We start from the raw sequence: 20522 nt of genomic DNA on the forward strand, positions 1-20522 counted from the left end.
TAAGATGATTTCTTAGGCAGTAGTATTACAGGGGACGTACAAATTAATTCTCTTTCTGTGCTGTGTTTCACTTTAGCAGCCTGTGTTACACCCCAGTTCTTATTTACATCATTTGTTCAACTCATTTTGCTTTGGTATTTTTCAATCATCTCCAGCAAGCATACCCCTCTTTCCCTGTAAGTACATTGAGAAATCAAACAAGGATCAGAGTTAATTCTGCTTTGGGGTATTGATCCCTTGTTGTAATTGTCATCCTCAGAAGGTTACAGTTTTGACAATGAAGGGAAGCCTAGGTTTCCGGAAGGCTTGGCTGTCACCCGCACATGCCACGCTGCTCTGAGAGCTCTGAGAACACTGGTGCTGGCTGAAGGTTTTACCCATCTGTTTACATCTGCTTTGGATTGTTCTTTGGTCAACCTCCTAAAATCAAGTCTATTGCTCTGAAGTGGTAGATTGAACAAGGAAATTTGCTCTTTGAATTGTCCTGGTTTTTAAATTAATGCCACCAGCTCTTCTCCCATCCCACCACCACATTCCACATACCCAGCTAATGATAGACTTATTTTTAGGATACAGTATCACTACCTTATATAGCCTCAAGCAGCTCATCTTGCCTAGAACAAAGTGTTTCAAGGCTCAAAATCAATAGCAACCTTTGGTATTTAAACCATCCGAGACAATGAACATAGGACTCAGATTAGCCTTCTGCTTTATGTTAAGAGAAAAGGACTTAAATTGTCATTTGAGCCTACAGACAAATGCTAGCCAACCGGGGTGTTACTGGTTGGAAAAGAGACTTAACAAATTACATTGAGTGGCTTAGCAGTGGAGAAATAAATGACCGTAGGCCACATAAAGAGAACTGCTCCACCCATATGGCTTCTGCATATTTCTTTTGTGTGTACCTACCCGAATGTGTACACGTTCATGTGTGTGTGCAAGTGGACATGTATTTGTGTACATGTGTAAGCCAGAGCATCTCCTTGGGCACTATTTAAGCACTGTCCCACTGGCTGCCTATGGAAACAGGGTCTCTTACTGGGACCTGGGACTCTGATTAATCAGGGCTGCTTGGCCAGCAAGCTTCCTGATCCATTTGTCTCGTCCTCAGCACTGGAAGTAGAAGCACTTGTCACTGCACTCAGCTTTGAGGAATCAAACTCAGGTCCTCATGCTTGCATGGCAAGCATTTCACTGAAAGAACCACCTCCCCAGCCCTTAATGTTTTGTTTTGTTTGTTTTTTCTGTATGACTTTGGTTTCTTTGGTAAGTTTTTATGAAATTTATCACCGTGGGTTGAGTCTGTAGACCATAAGTCTTTTCCCATTGTTGGTAAGTAAACAGTAAAGAGTGTTGGCTTTTGAAACTGACGCTTGTATCAGTTCTCTGAGAAGGATGCCTGGCTGTTCCCACTTACTTGAGATGATGCTTTAAGATGGGCATGGGTGCATGTACACCATCTTAGCACGTGGGAGACTAAGGCAGGAAGATTGACAGTTGGACAGCCTGCTCTCAACATCCCACCCAGAAGGTGATATTTTAACACCTTACATTTAAAACGTAGTTTAAGTGAAAGATTTCTAAACTTTGCAGATGCAGCCTTCCTCTAGGACACTGGTCATGCTGAAATCATTTCCTCCTAGGGTGTAGTTCCCACACATAATCAGCATACATACAATTACCACTTTTCCCTTTGTCATATCAAGTGTCTTCCCAGGATGCTCTATAAAATCACTGTGTTTAATATTGCACGCAAAACAATGTACATCAAGTAAATGTAGCTTGAATTACTTGATCTATTCTGAATTATTGTGTGAATATGGACCTCCTTCATGTTCAAAGCCTTCTTCACGGCTGTGGTGTCAGTGCTGCCCACCTCCCACTTTGTTCATCTTTAGGGCACTCTAAAACTACAAGTGTGTTTATTCAACCTTGTGAACTAATCCGTGAGTCTTTTCTCTGCCTCAGTTTGTATGTGGCTTGTGTAAAGTTACTGCCTTCTGTCCCTTTACATTTCACCAGTGTTCATCCTATGTGTTCTCCGTTGTGAGCCATGTATGCCTGTTACAATAAAATGTATCTGTTCGGCCTTGGAAGCCAATAACTGACACAAAGAGACTGAAATGTAATTCAAAGCTGCAAGAATCTAAACTGCTACTTTTTAAACAGTAAGCTAAAATAAACTACTCTAACCCTCATAACCTACATATATCCCAAGCACTTACCAATCTGATCCTTTGTGGCTTCTCTCCTCCAACTTTCCGTCAACTGTCAACCTGCAACTCTTTCCTGCCTTCCACTTCCTGTCTTTCTGCCCAGATGATTGGCTAAACAGCACTTTATTGACAGTTGTAATTTCCACTCAAGACGTTCTTCCACATACGCCTTTCAGCCATAACAGCACAACTAATCTAAGGTCATTGTACAGGGAACCCAGCCACAAGAGGGACACATACAGGCTGGAGAGGTGGCTAAGCTGTTAAGAGCACTGTCTGTTCTTCCAGAGGACCTGAGTTCAATTCCCAGCAACCACATGGCAGCACTCATACTCATAAAATAAATTTAAAAAAAATTTTTTAAGTGGCCTGGAGGTTGGGTGATGGAACCTACTTTTAATCCCAGCACTCAGGAGGCAGAGGCAGGCAGATCTCCTGAGTTTGAGGCCAGCCTGGTCTAAAAGCAAGTCCAGGATAGCCAGGGCTACACAGAGAAACCCTGTCTCAAAAAACAGATAACACAGCCGGGCGTGGTGGCGCCCTTTAATCCCAGCTCTCAGGAGGTGGAGGCAGAGGCAGAGGCAGGCAGGTCACTGTGAGTTCAAGGTCAGCCTGGTCTACAAAGTGAGTCCAGGACAGCCAAGGCTACACAGAGAAACCCTGCTTCGAAAAAAAGAAAAAGAAAAAAACAGATAACAATAAAAAATGCTGGATAGTACACGCCTGTAATCCCAGCACTCAGGAGGCAGAGGCAGGTGGATTGCTGTGAGTTTGAGGCCAGCCTGGTCTACAACGTGAGTCCAGGACAGCCAAGGGTACACAGAGAAACCCTGTCTCAAACCCCGCCCCCAAAAGAGTGACTCAACCTGATACTGCAGTTCTTCCAGGTTCTAGGAACAAGAGGACCTTTGCCAGAGTAGGGCCTGTGCTTTTGCAGAAGTGCCCAGGCTGTGCTGTCTACAGACTCCACAGATTTGCATGACTTAAAAAGTCTAGTCTTTAAAAAGTTTTAGCTAAACCGGGCATAGTGTCACAGGTCCTTAATCCCAGTACTCGGAGCCAGAGGCAGGTGGAGGCCACCTAGGGCATCACAGAGAAACAGTTGTCTCAAAAAAAAAAAGTTTTAGCTAAGATTATCTGGAAGTTCTGCTAAATTTTTAATCCACTTTTAGTTATCTAATTTTGTTTTTTGGCTTTTTAAAAAAAACTGAATCCTGAGTTTTCTTTTTTCTTTTGGTTATCCATTTGACTTAATACTTTAAGCTAGACATACTGAAAGAAAGAAGGCAAATGTAAAAACTAAATAAAATGAAAAGTATTCTTTGTTAGCATTTATTTTGAGGCAGTCTTGCCTTATAGTCCAGATTTGCCTCAAACTTGTTGTATAATCCAGGCTGACTTTGAGCTTGCTGTGTAGCCTAGTTGGCATCAGGTTTCTGGTTGCTGGGATTATACATGTGTGCCACCATGCCCTGCTAGTTGTGCTTGGTTTTAGTTACAAATGGAGTAATGGAATCACATTGGTCATGCTATGTGTCTTATTTCATGCAACATTGTGTTTGTGAGATTATCATGTTTATGTTGCTGTCATCTGTTCATTTTAATTTTTATATAGTATTCTATGACATGACTGTGCCACATGTTATTTTTCTATTGATAGCGATTTGGATGCTGTTAGTTCAGGACTGTAACAGCTCTAGTAGACATTTCTGTGTGACCCGGTGTATGTCAGACATCAGTGTGCTTTGTTAAACATACAAGAACACACACCTAGGAGTGAAAGTGTGGGCTCGTGGTGTGCCTGTGTCACTTTCTATTTGTATGTCAAGTGCATGGTCTGTCCTCTCTAGTGCTTAGTGTCACCCTATTTTTCAGTCTCTGTCAGCCTGGCAGGTTATGGCCATCCTTGATAGTATTGGTGGGTTTTGTTTTGTTTTGTTTGAGACACCATCTCACTGTGTAGCCCAGGCTGTCCTGGAACTAGCTCTGTAGACCAGGCTGGTCTTGAACGCAGAGATCTGCCTGCCTCTGCCTCCTGAGTGCTGGGATTAAAAGTGTGTTCCATCACTCCAGCTCATGTAGGTTTTTAATTAGCATTGTTAAGCAAATAGAGGTTTTATTTTTGTTTGTTTGGGATGACTTTTTGGTTTTGGGAGACAGCGTCTCACAGTGTAGCTCCAGCTGTTCTGGAACTCACTGTATAGACCAGGCTGGCCTCAAACTCACAGAGGTCCACCTGTGTCTGCCTCCCCAGTGCTGAGATTAAAGGTGGGCACCACCACACCTGGCTTTTGCTAATCATATGAAGCAATGCGTTAAATTCGTTATGACATTTTTCTCTATTTAGTTTGAGCTTTTTTGCCTGTTGGCTTTTTTTTTCCCCCCATGTCAGCTGATTTTTAAGCCGTTTGCCCATCTTCCTGCTGGGATGTCTGCCTTGTCTGAGCTACAGGAGATTTGAAAGGTCTTTTGTGCTTATTCAGAGTCTCTTTGTTGTATGGTATAGATATCTTCCCTCACCCTCAGGGTGCTCATTAACTTGTCTTTCCATGAATGGATTTTAATACAGTTTTAAAAAATATTTATTTGTTTTATTTTATGTGTGAGTGCCTGAGTGTGTATGTGTTCAAGTACATTCAGTACCCACAGAAGCCAGAAGAGGGCATAGTATCCTCTGGAACTAGAGCTATGGACAGTTGTGGGGAGCCACATGGGCACTGAGAACCAACCCAGCTCCTCTGGAAGAACAGCAAGTGTATTTAACTGCTGAGCCATCTCTCCAGCCCCATAATAGACGTTTACTGTAGTCAGTTTTACTACTTTCCCCTTGATGAGTGAGTAGTGCTTTCCTGTTCCTTACAAATTCCTCCTCGTCAGGGAAGCTGAGGCTGAAGGATTACAAGGTAAAGGCTAGGAAGCAAGTCCCTGTTTAAAAGCACAAAGCACTGTAGTCATCAGTAGTTTTCTGGAAGTGCGAAGTGAAACTACAGTAAGACAAGTTACTGCTTCTTACTCTTAGGACAGAGTGATAGGAACCACAGCAGTGCCGAGCAATAGACTTTCCATATGACCCAACAGTTCATCTCTCCCCACGCGTTTTTCTCCAAGAGAAATGAAAAGACTTGGATACAAAAATCATAGGAGTAATCATAGCAGCATCACTCGTGTGGGTGGGAACAACCTGACTCTGTCAGTGGAAGACTGATGCGAGAACGAACACACGACCGTGGTGTATCTGTGCCATGGACTATTGCTCAGCAGCAACAACAAAGCTAACAAGATGCTGATAGATGCTAAATATGGGTAGACACTAAAATATTACAGCAGTGAGAGAAGCCCGGCACAAAAGATCAAGCCCAAGGGGATGGAAAGTGGGTGAGTGAATGCCTGGTGTTGGGGCAGTGGGGAGTGATAACTGGTTGGTACAGGGCTTCTTCCTGTCATAAAATAATCTAAAATTGGCTTCAGTTTCCCAACTCTTTTAATATACCAAAAGCCACTACCAATGCACGTTAATTAGATGAAATTATGAAATATAGTTTTTTATTTTCCTTAGTAAGAATGTGGTGGGGGAATAAAAGCAGCTTAAGAGTGGAGCTGTGGGGGACTGGAGAGATGGCTCAGAGCTTAAGAGCACTGGCAGCTCTTCTGAAGGTCCTGAGTTCAATCCCCAGCAACCACATGGTGGCTCACAACCATCTATGATAAGATCTGGTGCCCTCTTCTGGTGGGCAGGGTGTTGTATACATAATAAATAAATAAAAATTTAAAAAAAAAAAAAAGTGGCGCTGTGGTGAGAATATATCATGAAGCAAAGGCCGTAGTTGATCATTACTAGTCTTTTGTCTTGTCTTATAGAACTTCTCAAGACGGAGCAGGGAGGGGAAGGAAGCAGGGGCCCACAGCATCCAGCACCTAAAGCTGAGCTCATCTCACCTGATCCGCTGTGCATTCTGACTGGTTCTTACCACAAGCCTCATGCAGCGCCCAGGGCAGCCCCTTTCTGAGCTTACATAGGAAGCCAGTTCTGAGTCATGTTCCCTCTACCCCACTTCACAGTCCACCTTCCCCCTGTGCCTCCCCACAGCAGCTAAGGCCTGTCTTTGATTGAAGTTCTGTGTGTGAAGTGTATGTGCTGTATCTATGGCTTACGTGCATATGTGTGCACCTGCACCAGAGGGCCACAGGAAGACGTCACGCGTCCTGCTCTATCCCTCTCCATGCTATTCTCTTACGACAGCTTCTCACTGACCCTGCAGCTAGGCTGGCAGCCAGCGAGCCCCAGAGCCCCCTCCAGACAGGTGCGTGCTGGCTGCACTCCACCTTTTAGTGAGTGCTTCAGATTTGAACTTGGGTTTGTACAGGAAGCAGTCCTGCATACCGAGTCATCTCACTGGCCCCTACTTTGTTTATGAATCATTCCTAGGATCATGTTCCTGGCACTTCCGTTCATCTGTAGGCTGTGTCTACTGGAAGTCTTCCGTACAGTCATGTGGAATGAATGACTGAAGAGATGGAGGATTTACTTAGAGTCTTGTAATGGAGGTGTTAGGAGTGCAGGGCATTAGTAAATAAATAACGAGTGAAAGAAACAAGAGCCATTATGGGACTGACAGACTTGTATTTGCCTACTGAACAGGAACATTGACTTTCGCTCTTAGGCTTTCTGATGTTGTTGTTGTTGTTTTGTTGTTAAATCTTGTCGGCCAGCGAGAATACATTCTTGTTTTAGTCTTTGCTTTATTTTGTGTTAGGAGAGTGTCCTCCTCCATGTTGGTTGCTGTTTTGGTCTAGTTCAGTTGTTTGTACTATAGGCAGTAGAAGCCGCCCGCCCACGGCTTCCTGCCCCTGCTTCAGCCACACACCCAGTGTCCTCCTGCTGCTCCCCTGAGCCGCCAGCAGGTCTCAGAAACAGTCCTCCACTCAAAGAGTGTGTAAAGGTGCCCACACGGCAAGCCACTCAGAGAAGCCACAGCACACACTTTCTCCAGCCCATTTTTTTTTCAGCCCCTCAAATATTTATTAGTAGGAGCTGAGTTTTCAAAATGAGTCCCAATGTTCCCGTGTGTTAATAATTTGAGGTTTCTCTTGCATGGCTGATTTAACTCTTCAAAAACAACTTACATTACAGTTAAATGCACATTGAACTGGTCACACTTCTGGCTTACCATATGCATAGCAGTGATGAAGAGGCATGGGGGGTGAAGGCTACTGGCAGGGAAGACGGCAGCACATGGTTAAGGAAACCTCGCATTAGAATAATACCTATGTCAGGAAGGACTGTGGGGCCGACTGCTAGGCTTCCTGCTCAAACTGCATTTAAATCATCTTTCATCTCATTACCAAAGATGCCCTGTTGCTGAACCTCATTTGTGATGCCAGCGAGCATTCTGCTGCTGAGCCCGGTCCTCTTTTTGCTTTCAGTTGTAAGACAAGGCCTCAGTGAGCTGCCTGGGCTGACCTCACACTTGGAGTCCTCCTACCTTAGCCTCCAGTTAGCTGGGCTGACAGGCTTGTGCCGTCAAGTCTGAGTTGTGTTAACGATTTTTAGCAACTCATCCCTCTTTGCTTATAAAGCATTTGGAACAATGTTCACTGTGACTGTGTACAGACTGCAAAGTATAAAGCCATGTTGCAAAAGTTGGACATTAAAAAGATTTATGGTGTATTCTTCTAGTACTAGCACTCAGGAGGCCCAGGCAGGAGGATCATGAGTTAGAGGCCAGCCTGAGCTATATAACAAGATCTAGGCCAGCCTGCGCTACATAGGCCACATAGTAAGACTCTTTCTCCCCCAAAGTAGATCAGTTACTATAGTTTTAAATGTGATTTCATTCAGAAGCAGCATTTGCTGTTTGTTTTTGAGACATGATCTGACTATGAAGCCTTGGATGGCCTGAAACCCACAATATAGACCAGGCTGACCTCAAATTCACAGATATGTATTTGTCTCTGCCTCCAGAGTGCTAAGGTTAAAGGCATGAGCCACCATGCCAGGCCATAAACAGTTTTGCTTACATATTCACTGTGTGTGTGTGTGTGTGTGTGTCTGCGTGTCTGTGAGTGTATGTGTTTATGTGTGTATCTGTGTGTATTTATATATATGTATGTGTGTGTGTGTGTGTGTGTGTGTGTGTATGTGTTAGTTCTGACTACTCAGTATTGGATAACCTGTGGGCCTCAGCCATGTAGTAGAGAAGACTGACCCCCCACACCCCCTCTTGGCAGCTATTAATTGCAGATAGCTCTTCGTTTAGATGTGGGGCTTTGTGACATTTCCTCTATTCATGTTGGAATGTCAACTGGTATTGTCTTGTACAGGTCTTGTTCAAGCAACTCTAATATATAGTTATTTTTAAAGTTTTGGGGGTTTTGTTTTTGTTTTTTTAGGTCTTCCTAAACAGAGTTTCTCTGTGTAGCTCTGGCTGTCCTGGACTCACCTTGTAGGCCAGGCTGGCCTCAAATTCACAGAGATTTGCCTGCCTCTGCCTCCTGAGTGCTGGGATTACAGGCATGCGCCACCGCACCCAGCTTAATAAATAGTTCTTAAGGAGCTAAAGAGAAAGAGAATAGATTTCTCTAAGGGAGGTAGAATGTTTTAAAATTTGAAAGAATTACACACACACACACATATGCATGCGCATGTGCAAATAAAGGTAAAGACAAAGTCACAGGGGAATACAGAGAAGACTGGGGACTGTCTTAGTTAGGGTCTCATTGCTGTGAAGAGACACCATAACCACAGCAACTCTTACAAAGGGAAACATCTAGTGGCTGGCTTACAGACTCAGAGGCTGAGTCCATTATCTTCATGGCAGGAAGTATGGCAGTGCACAGGTAGACACGGTGCTGGAGCAGGAGCTGAGAGTTCTACATCTGGAGCCATAGGCAGCGGGACGTTACTGTGGCTTGAGCTTCTGCGACTTCAAAGTCCTCCCCCTAGTGATGCACTTCCTTTAAAAAAGCCACACCCATTCCTCAAGGCCACATCTCCTAATAGCATCACTCCCTACAAGCCTATGGGGGGCCATTTTTATTCAAACTACCATAGGGGTCTAAGAAATTCCACAAAGAGGTGTTTATTTCTATTGACAAATGGCACTGTTTTGTTCCTCCAGCTGTAATGAGTTGTCAGGCTCAGAGCTAAGCCTTGTAAATTATCTTCAGCACCCCAGGAGGGATGGTTAGGAAATGGAGGATCTGGTAGGTGGTCCATTGAATCATCAGTGTGAAAAGGCACAAATAGCCATATGCTTTGGAAAGGACTGACACAGTGGTTTTACTTAAGTTTACTTTTGTGAGCCCTTCTCGAGGTCCTACTGTGTATTTAAAACACTGTGCAGAGACAAGAACAGATAAAAGTCTATCCTCTCCATTAAGTAATCAGCAGAGGGCTTGTACACATCATACAGCTAAAAACAGTATAAGGTGGGCTGGGGATTTGAGTGTAGGAGAATAAACAAAAGGCTATGCCAACCCAGAGGAAGCCATTGACATGATGTTTTCTCCTTGAAATCACTTAAAGCGTCATACAAGAAGCAGCATTTGACTGTGCCTTGAAAATGAATGAATTTTAAAGTTGGAAAAGACAGGAACAGGCCCAGGCAGGAAGTAGAATAAAGAAAGACATGTAAACACAGGATGAAAGCCCTTTCCTTTTTTGAGCAAGGAGATAACAGGATCTGCTTTTGTGTGGCAGTCACTGGGCTCTGAATGAATAGCTTAGAGGGAAGTTCAGTGACACAGGTAGGAAGCATAGGAAGTCTTCGTCAGAGGTGAGAAAGGTAAGGTGGCTGTCAGGAGTAGGAGCTGGGATGATGGCTTAGCAATTCAGAACACTTGTGGCTTGATCATAAGGACCAGAGTTCAAATCCCTGCACCTATGTCAGACAGCTCCCCAAAAGCCTGTAACTCCAGCTCCAAGGGATCCAATTTCTTCGGCTGGCCTTCATGGACTTGTGCATATACCCATACCCTCCTAACATAATTTTCTTAAAAAACAACAGATGGAGCTGGGCGGTGGTGGCACACGCCTTTAATCCCAGCACTTGGGAAGCAGAGGCAGGCGGATCGCTGTGAGTTTGAGGCCAGCCTGGTCTACAGAGAGAGTCCAGGCCAGCCAAGGCTACACAGAGAAACCCTGTCTTGAAAAACCAAAAAACCAACCAAACAAAAAAATAACGACAGATGAAAACAAACAGGAGAGATAGACTCAAGACACACAAGGAAAAGGTTATTATCCAACTCAAAGGGGAAATGGAGAGAGGAGCTAAAGATGATGCCAGTGTCTTTAGTGACAGGTGGTTCCACCATTAGTGAGTCCTGTGGGAGCATTACCGGAAGAACAGGTTTGATTTTAGAAAGTGGTCTCTTTCCAAGCAGGTACTGGGAATCCAGAAGAGGAACTTAAGACTCACAATGGGAACTTTGCCAAACTGATGGGACTAGAAGCTGTGGGACCTGATGTGTTAGCCCCAAGGAGATACAGAGACTGAAAGGCAGTCAGAACCCCAGGTCCTTGGTGGCAAACACCTCTGGCTAGTTAGAAAGAGAAATGCAGAGGGCCAAGGGAGACATAGCTGCCGACAGGCGGGTGCTTGGGTTGCAGGGGATGTGTTATGCTGGGGCAAGGCATAGTTCAGCCTGTCATAAAGACTGTCCGGAAGTCCCCATGTGATGTGCCAGGGCCTTTATGTTTGGGCTTGCCTTTGTTTGTTTGTTTAGACCATGTCTTACTATGTGGCTGTGGTTGTCACTGTGGCTGGCATGGAAGTCTCTCTGTTGTCCAACTCTGTCTGCTTCTGCCTGCCTTTAACCCAGCACCTTGTGTGTCAGCAAGTTTGCCATTCTTGCTTACTATCTTAGCATTGTTCCCGTGGCTCCTCTTGTGTCTTTCTACTCCTTAGACTAGTGAGAAGAGGAGAAAATAATGGAGGTGGGGCTGATAAAACAGAGTTGAAGTTAAAATGTAAATCTTCTTTGTTCAGTTACAAGTACATTGCATTTTCTTCGCTTTGAATGCATCACCTCAGTAATAACAATGCTACATTGCCTAAATTTTAAGCGGTCATGAATGTATTTGTAAAAAGTCATAAAAATTTGGAGTCCTGTTGAGGAGGCATCCATGTGTTTCAAGTACTAAGCCAACTTGTGGACTCTAAGATGTGGCATCTACCTGAAAACCAGAAGGAAAAAAGTAATGGTTAAAACAGGAGAGGGAATTTAATCAATATAACTATCTTGGGAAGACAAGTGTCCTTAGCTCCGTCTCGGAGCTACTGCTGTGGGTTACCGGTCTGTGTAGAAAAAGGACAGAAACTGGTGCCTGATGCAAGGCTGCCCATCTGACTAGTCTTACTCCAGCTATGGTCTGTTGACCATCATCTCAGGACTGGCCTAGTCAGGATATGAAGTCACTGGTGCTTCATGGGGTAGAATTGACTCCTGTTGTCAGGTGTGTATTCATCCAACCTGTGATTAAAGTCTACAGGATAGATGCAAAATGAAGGCAGATGAGAGGCTTTCCCCTGCCTTTAGTTGCCTGCTGGACACCTGCAGGCCTTTCATCTGGGTGGTACCTCGCACCTGTAGTGCCAGTACTCAAGAAGCAAAGGCAGGGAGAGTGTCATGAACTCAAGGCCAGCCTGTGAGGCTGGGAGTGTAGAGTCCACACAACTAAAAGTTTCCCAGCATGGTTCTCCCCCTCCCTTCACCTTCTCTCTGTCCCTCCCCTTCATTTTCCACGCCCACACATGCAAGACAAGTGTTACACCTGACCTAGTGCCCAGTTCCGTCAAGCTCAGGCGGCTGGCTGCTCATTTGCTATTTCAGCTTGGTGTCATAGGCCCGTGCTCCACTAGCCAGAGGCCAGTGTCGGCTGGGTTGCTGACATGCGTGTTCTCCACTTGCCTTTCTAGACTTCGGCTTCAGCAACCTCTTCACTCCTGGGCAGCTTCTGAAGACATGGTGTGGCAGCCCTCCCTATGCTGCACCGGAGCTCTTTGAAGGGAAGGAGTATGACGGGCCCAAAGTAGACATCTGGGTAAGTACCTCCCCTTCTTACCATCCTGTTCCCTGCTCCACATGACAGCTGTTCTGCTAGAAGATACATAGTGCTACGTGCGAGTGGAGCGCACTTGTACCTGTACTTGCACCCCCCTGCCCATGTGCAGTCTCCTGGCAGCCTCTCTCATGAGCCTTGGATTTCAGCTACCTGTGAGGGCCTGAGTGGGCAGTGCCTGTGCAAGAACAGGACTATTCTTTCCTAGAGGCTGGGCTCTGAGAAATATTCGGGATCTCACCCGAAATTCATGTCTGGACACAAAGAGGAGCGTTAAGTGCTCTGAAGACATTGACCTTGACAGTGACCCATATTATGTCCTGAAGAAAGAAGGAAAAGTTGGTTCCATCATCATCACACACTAATGGCCTCTTTTCTGTCCTCTGATGTAATTAACTGTCCGTAATCTCTGTTTGGGGTGCAGAGTCTCGGAGTTGTCCTCTACGTGCTTGTGTGTGGTGCCCTGCCATTTGATGGGAGCACACTGCAGAACCTGCGGGCCCGGGTGCTCAGTGGAAAGTTCCGCATCCCATTTTTTATGTCCACAGGTAAGGGACCTGCCAGCACAAAGCTATGACGGGATTCATGGAGAGTCAGGCATGTTAAGTAACTTCAGAAGTGTAGTGGTGCTGGGTAAATGCTGCCCCAGTTCCTCCGAGAGGCAGGCTTCCTTAGGAGCAAAACAAGCCACCAGCTTTGGCCCAGGGATCGGGGCTTGAACTGGGTGGACCCTGCTCAGCACTAGTTTGTGTGAGCGTTCATTTTCTCACTCTGTAAGTTGGCTGAGAGTTTTGTGTGGCCCCTGACTATCCATATTAGATGAATGGATGTGTACTGAGTCACTCGTGCCATCATGTAGCCTCTGTGGGATCAACTTTTCTATTTCACCTGTCCCCCTGACTCCCTTTCACTGCAGTGCGGGAGCACCTGTGTTGGCTCAGATGCTGGGGATGAGCAGGCTTTGTATCTTTGCTGATATGATCGCCTTTCCTAGTTCTGTAGTCTACTTTCAGATTCTAATTGTTTAAGAACATTTTTAAGTAAGTGGGCAGTAGGATAATACCTTTTGAGAAATCTTACCAGAACCAGATGTGAGTTGTCAGACAGCTCAGAACCTGTGTGGGTTTGGCTTCAGTTTACAGCATGGGGATGGGGTTGGTTGGCTTGGGTTTTTGGTTTTTTTGTTTGGTTTTTTTTTTTTTTTTTTTTTTTTTTTTTTTTTTTGGTCATCATTTCTGTGCATAGAAGAGGTCACGTCTTAGCCACTGTAGAAGGTGGTGCCTTCTGTCCACCTGCTTTCCTCTTAGGGAGAGCGTGCACACCTTTAGAACAAGTAGGTGGAATGTGGGCTGCGCTCAACTGAGTCATGTCAGAACTATGGCCGGGAGGTCCTGTGTCCGGTAGCGATAATGCTACAGGAAAATGAAGTAGAAGCCTTTAAGATGGTGTGTTGGGAGATCATTCAAAGAGGTAGTTGGGAAATGTGACATTTCAGGGACAACTGAAAAGGAAGGGTGCAGGAGGATCACAGCTCGAAGGGCTGAGGGAGGGAGCAGCTGGGAGTGGGTTCAAGAGGAGGAGTTCAGAGTGAAGAGCAAAGTCAGAGAGTTGAGAAGGAGCTTACATTAGAGCACTCTCAGCAGATGTAGACTTGGGGCTTTTGCTCTGGAAGGAGAACTAGAAACTCCCAAACGAGAAGTATATGCTCTGGCCTGTGGGGTTCTTCTGAATATATTATGAAAATTTTTAAACACAAATTGAAAAGATTTTGCAGTGACTTTTAAAGACAACCTCTGTAGTTGCTACACTGCCAACTGAAAAGGAGATTGTAATGTAATGTGGTGTATAGAGTGCAGTACAGTGCTGGCAGTGCCATGTCTTCTAGCACAGTGCAGTGTAGGGCAGTGCTGTCTAGTGGAACGCAACGTAGTGCTGTTGAGTGGAAATGCAGTGCTGTCTAGTGGAACGCAGTGCAGTGCTGTCTAGTGGAACGCAGTGCAGTGCTGTCTAGTGGAACGCAGTGCAGTGCTGTCTAGTGGAACGCAGTGCAGTGCTGTCTAGTGGAACGCAGTGCAGTGCTGTCTAGTGGAACGCAGTGCAGTGCTGTCTAGTGGAGTGCAGTGAAGTGCTGTGGAGTGGAATGCAGTGCTGTTTAATGGAGTGCTATGCGGCGCTGTCTAGTGGAATGCAATGCTGTGGAGTGTAGCACAGTGCTGTGCAGTGCAGGCTCAGCGAAGGTGCTTGTAGGGAAGGAGCTTGGTCAGTAGGAGACGTAGAGTGCACATGAGTTGTTGAGATGAGGATAACTGAGAGAAAATAGTTAAAATTTTGGAGAGATGTTTTTAGAAATGTCAAGCTTCCGGTGCCTGTTAGCCATCTAAGTTAAGGTTCTGGCCAGCAGTTGAAGAGAATGAGCTCTGGCCTACAATGCCCGTGTGAGCATCATCACCATATAACCTAATGCTACTGGATGGCGTCACTCGGTGCAGGCAGGCCGTGCATGGATGCTTAGAGATGAGGAAGGCAGAGAGGATCAGGAGAATGGCTAGGGAGGAAGGCCAGAGTCTGCTCCTCTGGACAAGTGAAGATCTTCCTGGAAGCTGAGGCAGAAGACAGAATTGGATGCTGGGTGTAAAAGAGTGGAGCTCACTGTTGAGGCTTGGGTGGCGCAGCAGGGAGCAAATCTGCACACACAGCAGGAGAGGAGTGGAAGGAACAAGCAAGGACAGGCAAAGCTTTGACTCTGCCTACCTTGACTACAGTGAAGAAGGCAGAGAAGTGTGCACTGGGTGGTTCTAGCCCTGGTCATCAGACCTCTTGCCAGTAGCTGTATTTCCTGTTGTCATGATGACTACACTTTACCATTCCATACTAGGGGAAAATATTAGAACAGTTTTAAGTTCACATACACAAAAAACCCTGTCACTCAGAGCCTGTAGTTTACATCGGGGTTCACGTAGGAGTTATGAATTTGCTGGGCTTTGACAAGTGTGTAAAGACATTTATCTACCATAATCATGTCAGACAAAGTAGCTCCACTTCTGGGATGGTCCTGTGGGCTTCTGTTCCTCCCTCCCCTCTCTCCCCTCTGGCAGTCATCAGTTCCTTTCATTGCCTCTGTACATTTTTACTTTTCCATGTGTGGCTTTTTGCATTGACCTTTCACTTAGGAACATGGACAGGCATATAGGTCTGTTGTGTCCTGCTAGCTCATGTCCTTGCACTGCACACAGTCTAGTCTTTGGTCCACTGATAAGTGTCATGGTTGCTTTTCAGTTTTGACAGTTATAATAAGGTTGCTGTGATGCCCTTGTGCAGATTTTTGTTCCGTTCACTTGTGTAAGCACCAAGGAGAGTGGCTGTGAGGCCATATGGTGATCGCTTGTTTACATGTGTGACACACTGCCAAACTGCCTTCTGGAGCTGTGTTGTGTTGTGAGTGACAGTGCTGATAGCTGCACGCCTTGCCAGCTTTTGCCTGTTTAGCTTGTTGGGCGTGGTCCCCTCACAGGTGTGTGGTGGTGTCTTTAATTTGTAACTCTGGGGTCTGTGATTCTGAGCATTTTTTCATTTGTTTATTTGCTAACTGTACATCTTTGTTGAGGTGTCTCATTGGGTTTTCATTTCTTAAATCCCCAACGAAGTCTGGCTGTGTTTTCTAAGCTGCCTTTGAACTCTTGGGCTCAAGCAATCCTTCTACCTTAGTCTCCCAAGGATCTGGAATTGCTTTTTGTTGTTGTTGTTGTTGTTAGGGTTTTTCAGTGTCTTCTAAAGCCTATTTTTCTTACTGCTTCTGAGACACATGTCCTCTGTGCCCTGAGTGTACTGGTTTAGTCATCTCTGCCAGATCCACCTCCTCTGTTAATCCCTCACCTCTCCTCTTGTTCACACAATCTTTCTGAGCCATCTTATTTACTGCCATGGCTTCACCATCACTGGTAGGAACAGCCCCCAATTAGCTGTCTCGGAATTTTCTCCTGAGGTCTAGGGCTACATAGCCAGCCATTTGCTATCTAGCATCTTTACAAACAAACAAACAAACAAACAAACAAACAAACGTTGTTCTTCTGTAGTGCTGAGAATTGGGCCCAGGGCCTTGAGTATGGTAGGCAGGCATTCTACCACTGAACCAAAGGCTATTTATTACTCTTGTGTCTTCCTTTTATATCTTGAAATCACATCATTGAAACATCTTCCAAGATGAATTTCATTCCCCATCCACACATGTCTCCATTTGGTGTCCCTTGTCCTAGCAAATGCTGTCCCCTTCTGAGGCTTGGCAGAAAGAAGTCTGGATTGTTTCTTCTCTTAGCACTACCAGAGCCAATTAGTCATGGAAATCTGTAGTTAGTCCTCCATTCCTGTAGCCACTCCTAGAGAACATGCTGTTACCTTTCTTCTCCTTCCTAAATTAAGCAGTAGTCAAAATGGGTGGAGACTTGGGGGTTGTTGTTCAAGACAGAATTTCTCTATGTAGCCTTGGCAGTCCTGGGCTTGCTTTGTATACCAGGCTGGCCTTGAACTCATAGAGACCTACCTGCCTCTGCCTTCTGAGTGCTAAGATTAAAGGCATGTGCCACCAAGTCCCGCAAATGTGTGGAATTTTATTTTGATCCTGGTCTATTCTCCATGTTGCTGCATGAGAAACTTTTGCAGACATGAATAACAAACTACACCATGCACACATGCCACATATGTGCACAGATACAAACACACAAATCTGATCATATTTATCATTTTTTAGTTTAAAATGTTTTAGTTGTTTACTATTGCCTTAAAGTTTGCTACTCCCTTTTCTCTCTCTCTCTCTCTCTCTTTTTTTTTTTCCGAGACAGAGTCTCTGTGTGTAGTCTTGGCTGTCCTGGACTCACTTTGTAGACCAGGCTGGCCTCGAACTCACAGTGATCCACCTGCCTCTGCCTCCCGAGTGCTGGAATTAAAGGTGTGCGCCACCACACCTGACTAAGTTTACTACTCCTAATATGTCTAAAGCATAGAATTTCAAGTATTTTCACTACAACAACAACAACAATAATATATATATGCATATGTATATGTATATATATACATACATACATACCCTGTAACCTAGAACACACATACTCATGTAAAAAAATCAAAATGTACTGTTTTGAGACCATCTCACTCTATAGCCCAGGTTGATCTTAAGCTGAAGATCCATCTGCTCCAGTCTCCTGAGTGCCAGAGTTACAGGCATGTCAGCAGCCACCCACAGCTTCCCTGCTCTGGTACTGGTGGTTAGTGCCAGAGTTACAGGCATGTCAGCAGCCACCCACAGCTTCCCTGCTCTGGTATTGGTGGTCAAACCTAGGGCTTCACGAAGTCAGTGTTACCAGCCTCCCTCTAGCATTTTCTAAAGGGCAAAGCTTATTCTTACTATTGGCATCACACCCCAATATATTTTATTCTGTTCTTTAGATGCTGATTGCAGCTTCGTTTTTTGATCTCACAACCAGTGCTTGGGAAGCAGTGGCAGGAGAACGCTGGGAGGTGGCCTTGCCTTTGTTAGGTCCCCAACGCCCAGCTACAGCTTCTCCTGACTTACTTCTGGTTCCTTGACTGTCATCTTTCCTGGAACAGTTCCCTCGGCCCCAAATACTTCTTTCTTTCCAAACTCCATTCTACTCTCTCTTGTAACGTAGACTCTAACAAGAAGTTAGGTAAGTTACAGATGGTGAAGGCAGGGGTGGGAGCCGCCAGTAAAGCATTATATCACAAGCACAGAGCCAGGAGTTCTATCCTCAGAACCCACTTTAAAGGATTGGGTGTGGTGGTACATACTTGTCACTCAGCAGCTAAGAGGTACAGGTCAGAGCATCCCTTGGGCTTTTTTCAAATCTTTCTGAACTTTGACTTACTACTATGATATTTATAAAAATATATTGTAATTAATTCTTTCATTATATGCCTTCTGCACCAGACACAGCATCTTTCCTACAATTTTTTATAATCTACCAGAGTGTCTGGCACAGAGCAGCACTTACTCCATACTGAGTCTATCAGTCAACCCCTCCTGGGCTCCAAGGGCTTTTGTTTGTTCTTAAACTCAGGCTGGGTGTGGTGCTGCACGCCTTCAGCCCCAGCCCTCTGAGGCAGGTGGATCTATATCAGCGCCAGGGCTGCATAGTGGGTCAGACCTGAAAAAGAAAAGGAAAAATCAGAAATGTACACAATTGTGACTCCTGCAGTGCTCGCCACCCAGCTACTTCCTCCCCACCTCCTGCTGCCACCATCTTGTTTTGTTCTGACCTCAAGCCTGGGCTTTAGCCATAAGAAGGTCCTTTCTCAGACACAGCAAACACACTGTTCCTCAGGTGGGTCCTCTGAGGTTTCTCTTGACACTGTGGCCACCACCAATGGCTTTTCAAAATTCTGTTTGCCACACTTGTCACAATTCCACATGCTGTTTGCTGTCTTCCCACCTCCCGCTTCATCCCCAGCTGATGGGGATAAGGTTAGGTTTTCTCCCAGGCCTTGGGGTAGTGTCTGGGTTTTAGTAGGCGTACGAAAAGATGTGGCTTTGTTCTGGGCTGGGATGATTTTATACCACTAGTTCCTTGTGGACTCTCCTCCCCAAGCCCTAGGACAGGTGCATTTTACACAGCTGCATCTTCTGCCAGCGCCTGGCAGGGCACTATATTTCCAGTGAGGGTTTTGAATGATGTGTGGAAGGAATCACAGTGCTGGGCACATGTTAGGTGCATGCTACACCTTTAATCTCTGCACTCAGGAGAGTGGCAGGCATATCTCTAAGTTCCAGGACATGGAGGGAGGCTACATAATAAAACACTGTCTCAGTATGCTCCTCACCCCTCTCCCCCCAAAAGAAGGAAAGCTGAGAAAGAACTTACTGCTTAACTGTAGAATCGTCCTTGGGCTCCGTGTTGTATTGGGCTCTGTGTTGTGTCATACCAGCACTCAGGGAGCTGAAGCAGGAGGAACACAAGTGAGTTTTAAGCCAACATTGGCTACATAGGAGGTTGGAGGCCAGGCTGGGCCACATAGTGAGACCATCTCCCAGAGGGGAAAAGCAACAGCTATTTGATTGTCTATAAAGTTGGCTGTCTGAGTCTCTAGTAAATCATGTTTGGTACAGGCCAGTATTTTACAAGTGAAGCTTCTTGGATTGACCTGGTGCTCAGAGCTGTCGTCCAGGTAGCATTTCAGCCTTAGCCACATGTCCATGAGAAGACTTGGTTTTCCTGGGCTATCACAACATAAGACTTGGTCTGGCCGGTATCAACTGAGGCCTCATCTGACTCCACCCACTGATGAAGCCAACAACTTAAGCTTTTGGTTACTAGATCCGCTCCTAAGAACACATTCTTAAACCTATGGTTACGTGTTTTGCCTTATACTCCTGTTAAATCCCACCTACAAGCAAACACAGTCAGATCATTTACTTAACGGAAGGAAAATTAATTTACCATGAGGAAACTGAACTGATGCTGAGTGCTTTGAGATCTCTTGTGGGCAATATTTTTGAGTCCTTATTGATTGGACTTCATTGGGACTTAATTAGCTGTAATATTGCATAAGCATTTTATCACTGGAATGCAAGACCCTGCTTACATAATGCTTCTGATGGAGAATATGGCTTGCAGCTACTGCCAGACAGCTTCCACTTAGAGGAAAGTAGGTCTGCCTCGTCAGCTTCCTCATCAAGAACCACACAGTGTCTACCCTGGCGAAAACACTTTGTGGAGAGCATTGGGACCAGGAATGGGCGTCACTTGCTGCTGAGCTCTGAGTGCAGAGGGATGTCGTTGGAGGTCTGCGCCCCATCCAGGAAGAAAAACCTGTGGTGCTTTGGTGTCCATCCACACAGGGAGCACAACTCATGCCAGAGAGCTGGGTGTGGTTCCACAAACTTGTAATCCCAGTGCTTGGAAGGCAGAGGCAGGAGGATCATGGGCCACCCTCAGCTGTAAACCAGTTTCAAGGCCAACTTGTGAACTATGAGACCCGTTTAAAAACCAAAAGGCAACAAAGTATACCTACTTGTGAGAGGAAAGCCAGCCTCGCCCCTTTCCCATGAGTCTCACTATCTTTCTAGAAAACCAGGGTCAGAGAGCTGAAGTGCTCTGCTTGTTACTCTCCCTTTCAAGCCAATTGCTGTCTGGATTACAGAGACCCTATATAGAAAAATAGAAAGAGCTGGGCATGGTGGCGCACACCTTTAATCCCAGCACTTGGTAGGCAGAGGCAGTCAGATCTCTGTGAGT

At 45.5% G+C, this 20522-nt stretch overlaps 1 protein-coding gene across 1 annotated transcript in view; it reads left to right on the forward strand.

Moving 5' to 3' along the window:
* Positions 1–20522, forward strand: part of Sik3 (SIK family kinase 3) — a 214628-nt gene that overhangs the window by 155649 nt on the left and 38457 nt on the right. Inside the window, exons 5-6 of the mRNA XM_051156351.1 lie at positions 12134–12258; positions 12701–12824. Coding sequence (XP_051012308.1) covers positions 12134–12258; positions 12701–12824 — 249 coding nt within the window. The remainder of the gene's footprint in view (positions 1–12133; positions 12259–12700; positions 12825–20522) is intronic.

The sequence above is a fragment of the Acomys russatus genome, chromosome 14 (genome assembly GCF_903995435.1).
Source record: "Acomys russatus chromosome 14, mAcoRus1.1, whole genome shotgun sequence".
NCBI lineage: Eukaryota > Metazoa > Chordata > Mammalia > Rodentia > Muridae > Acomys > Acomys russatus.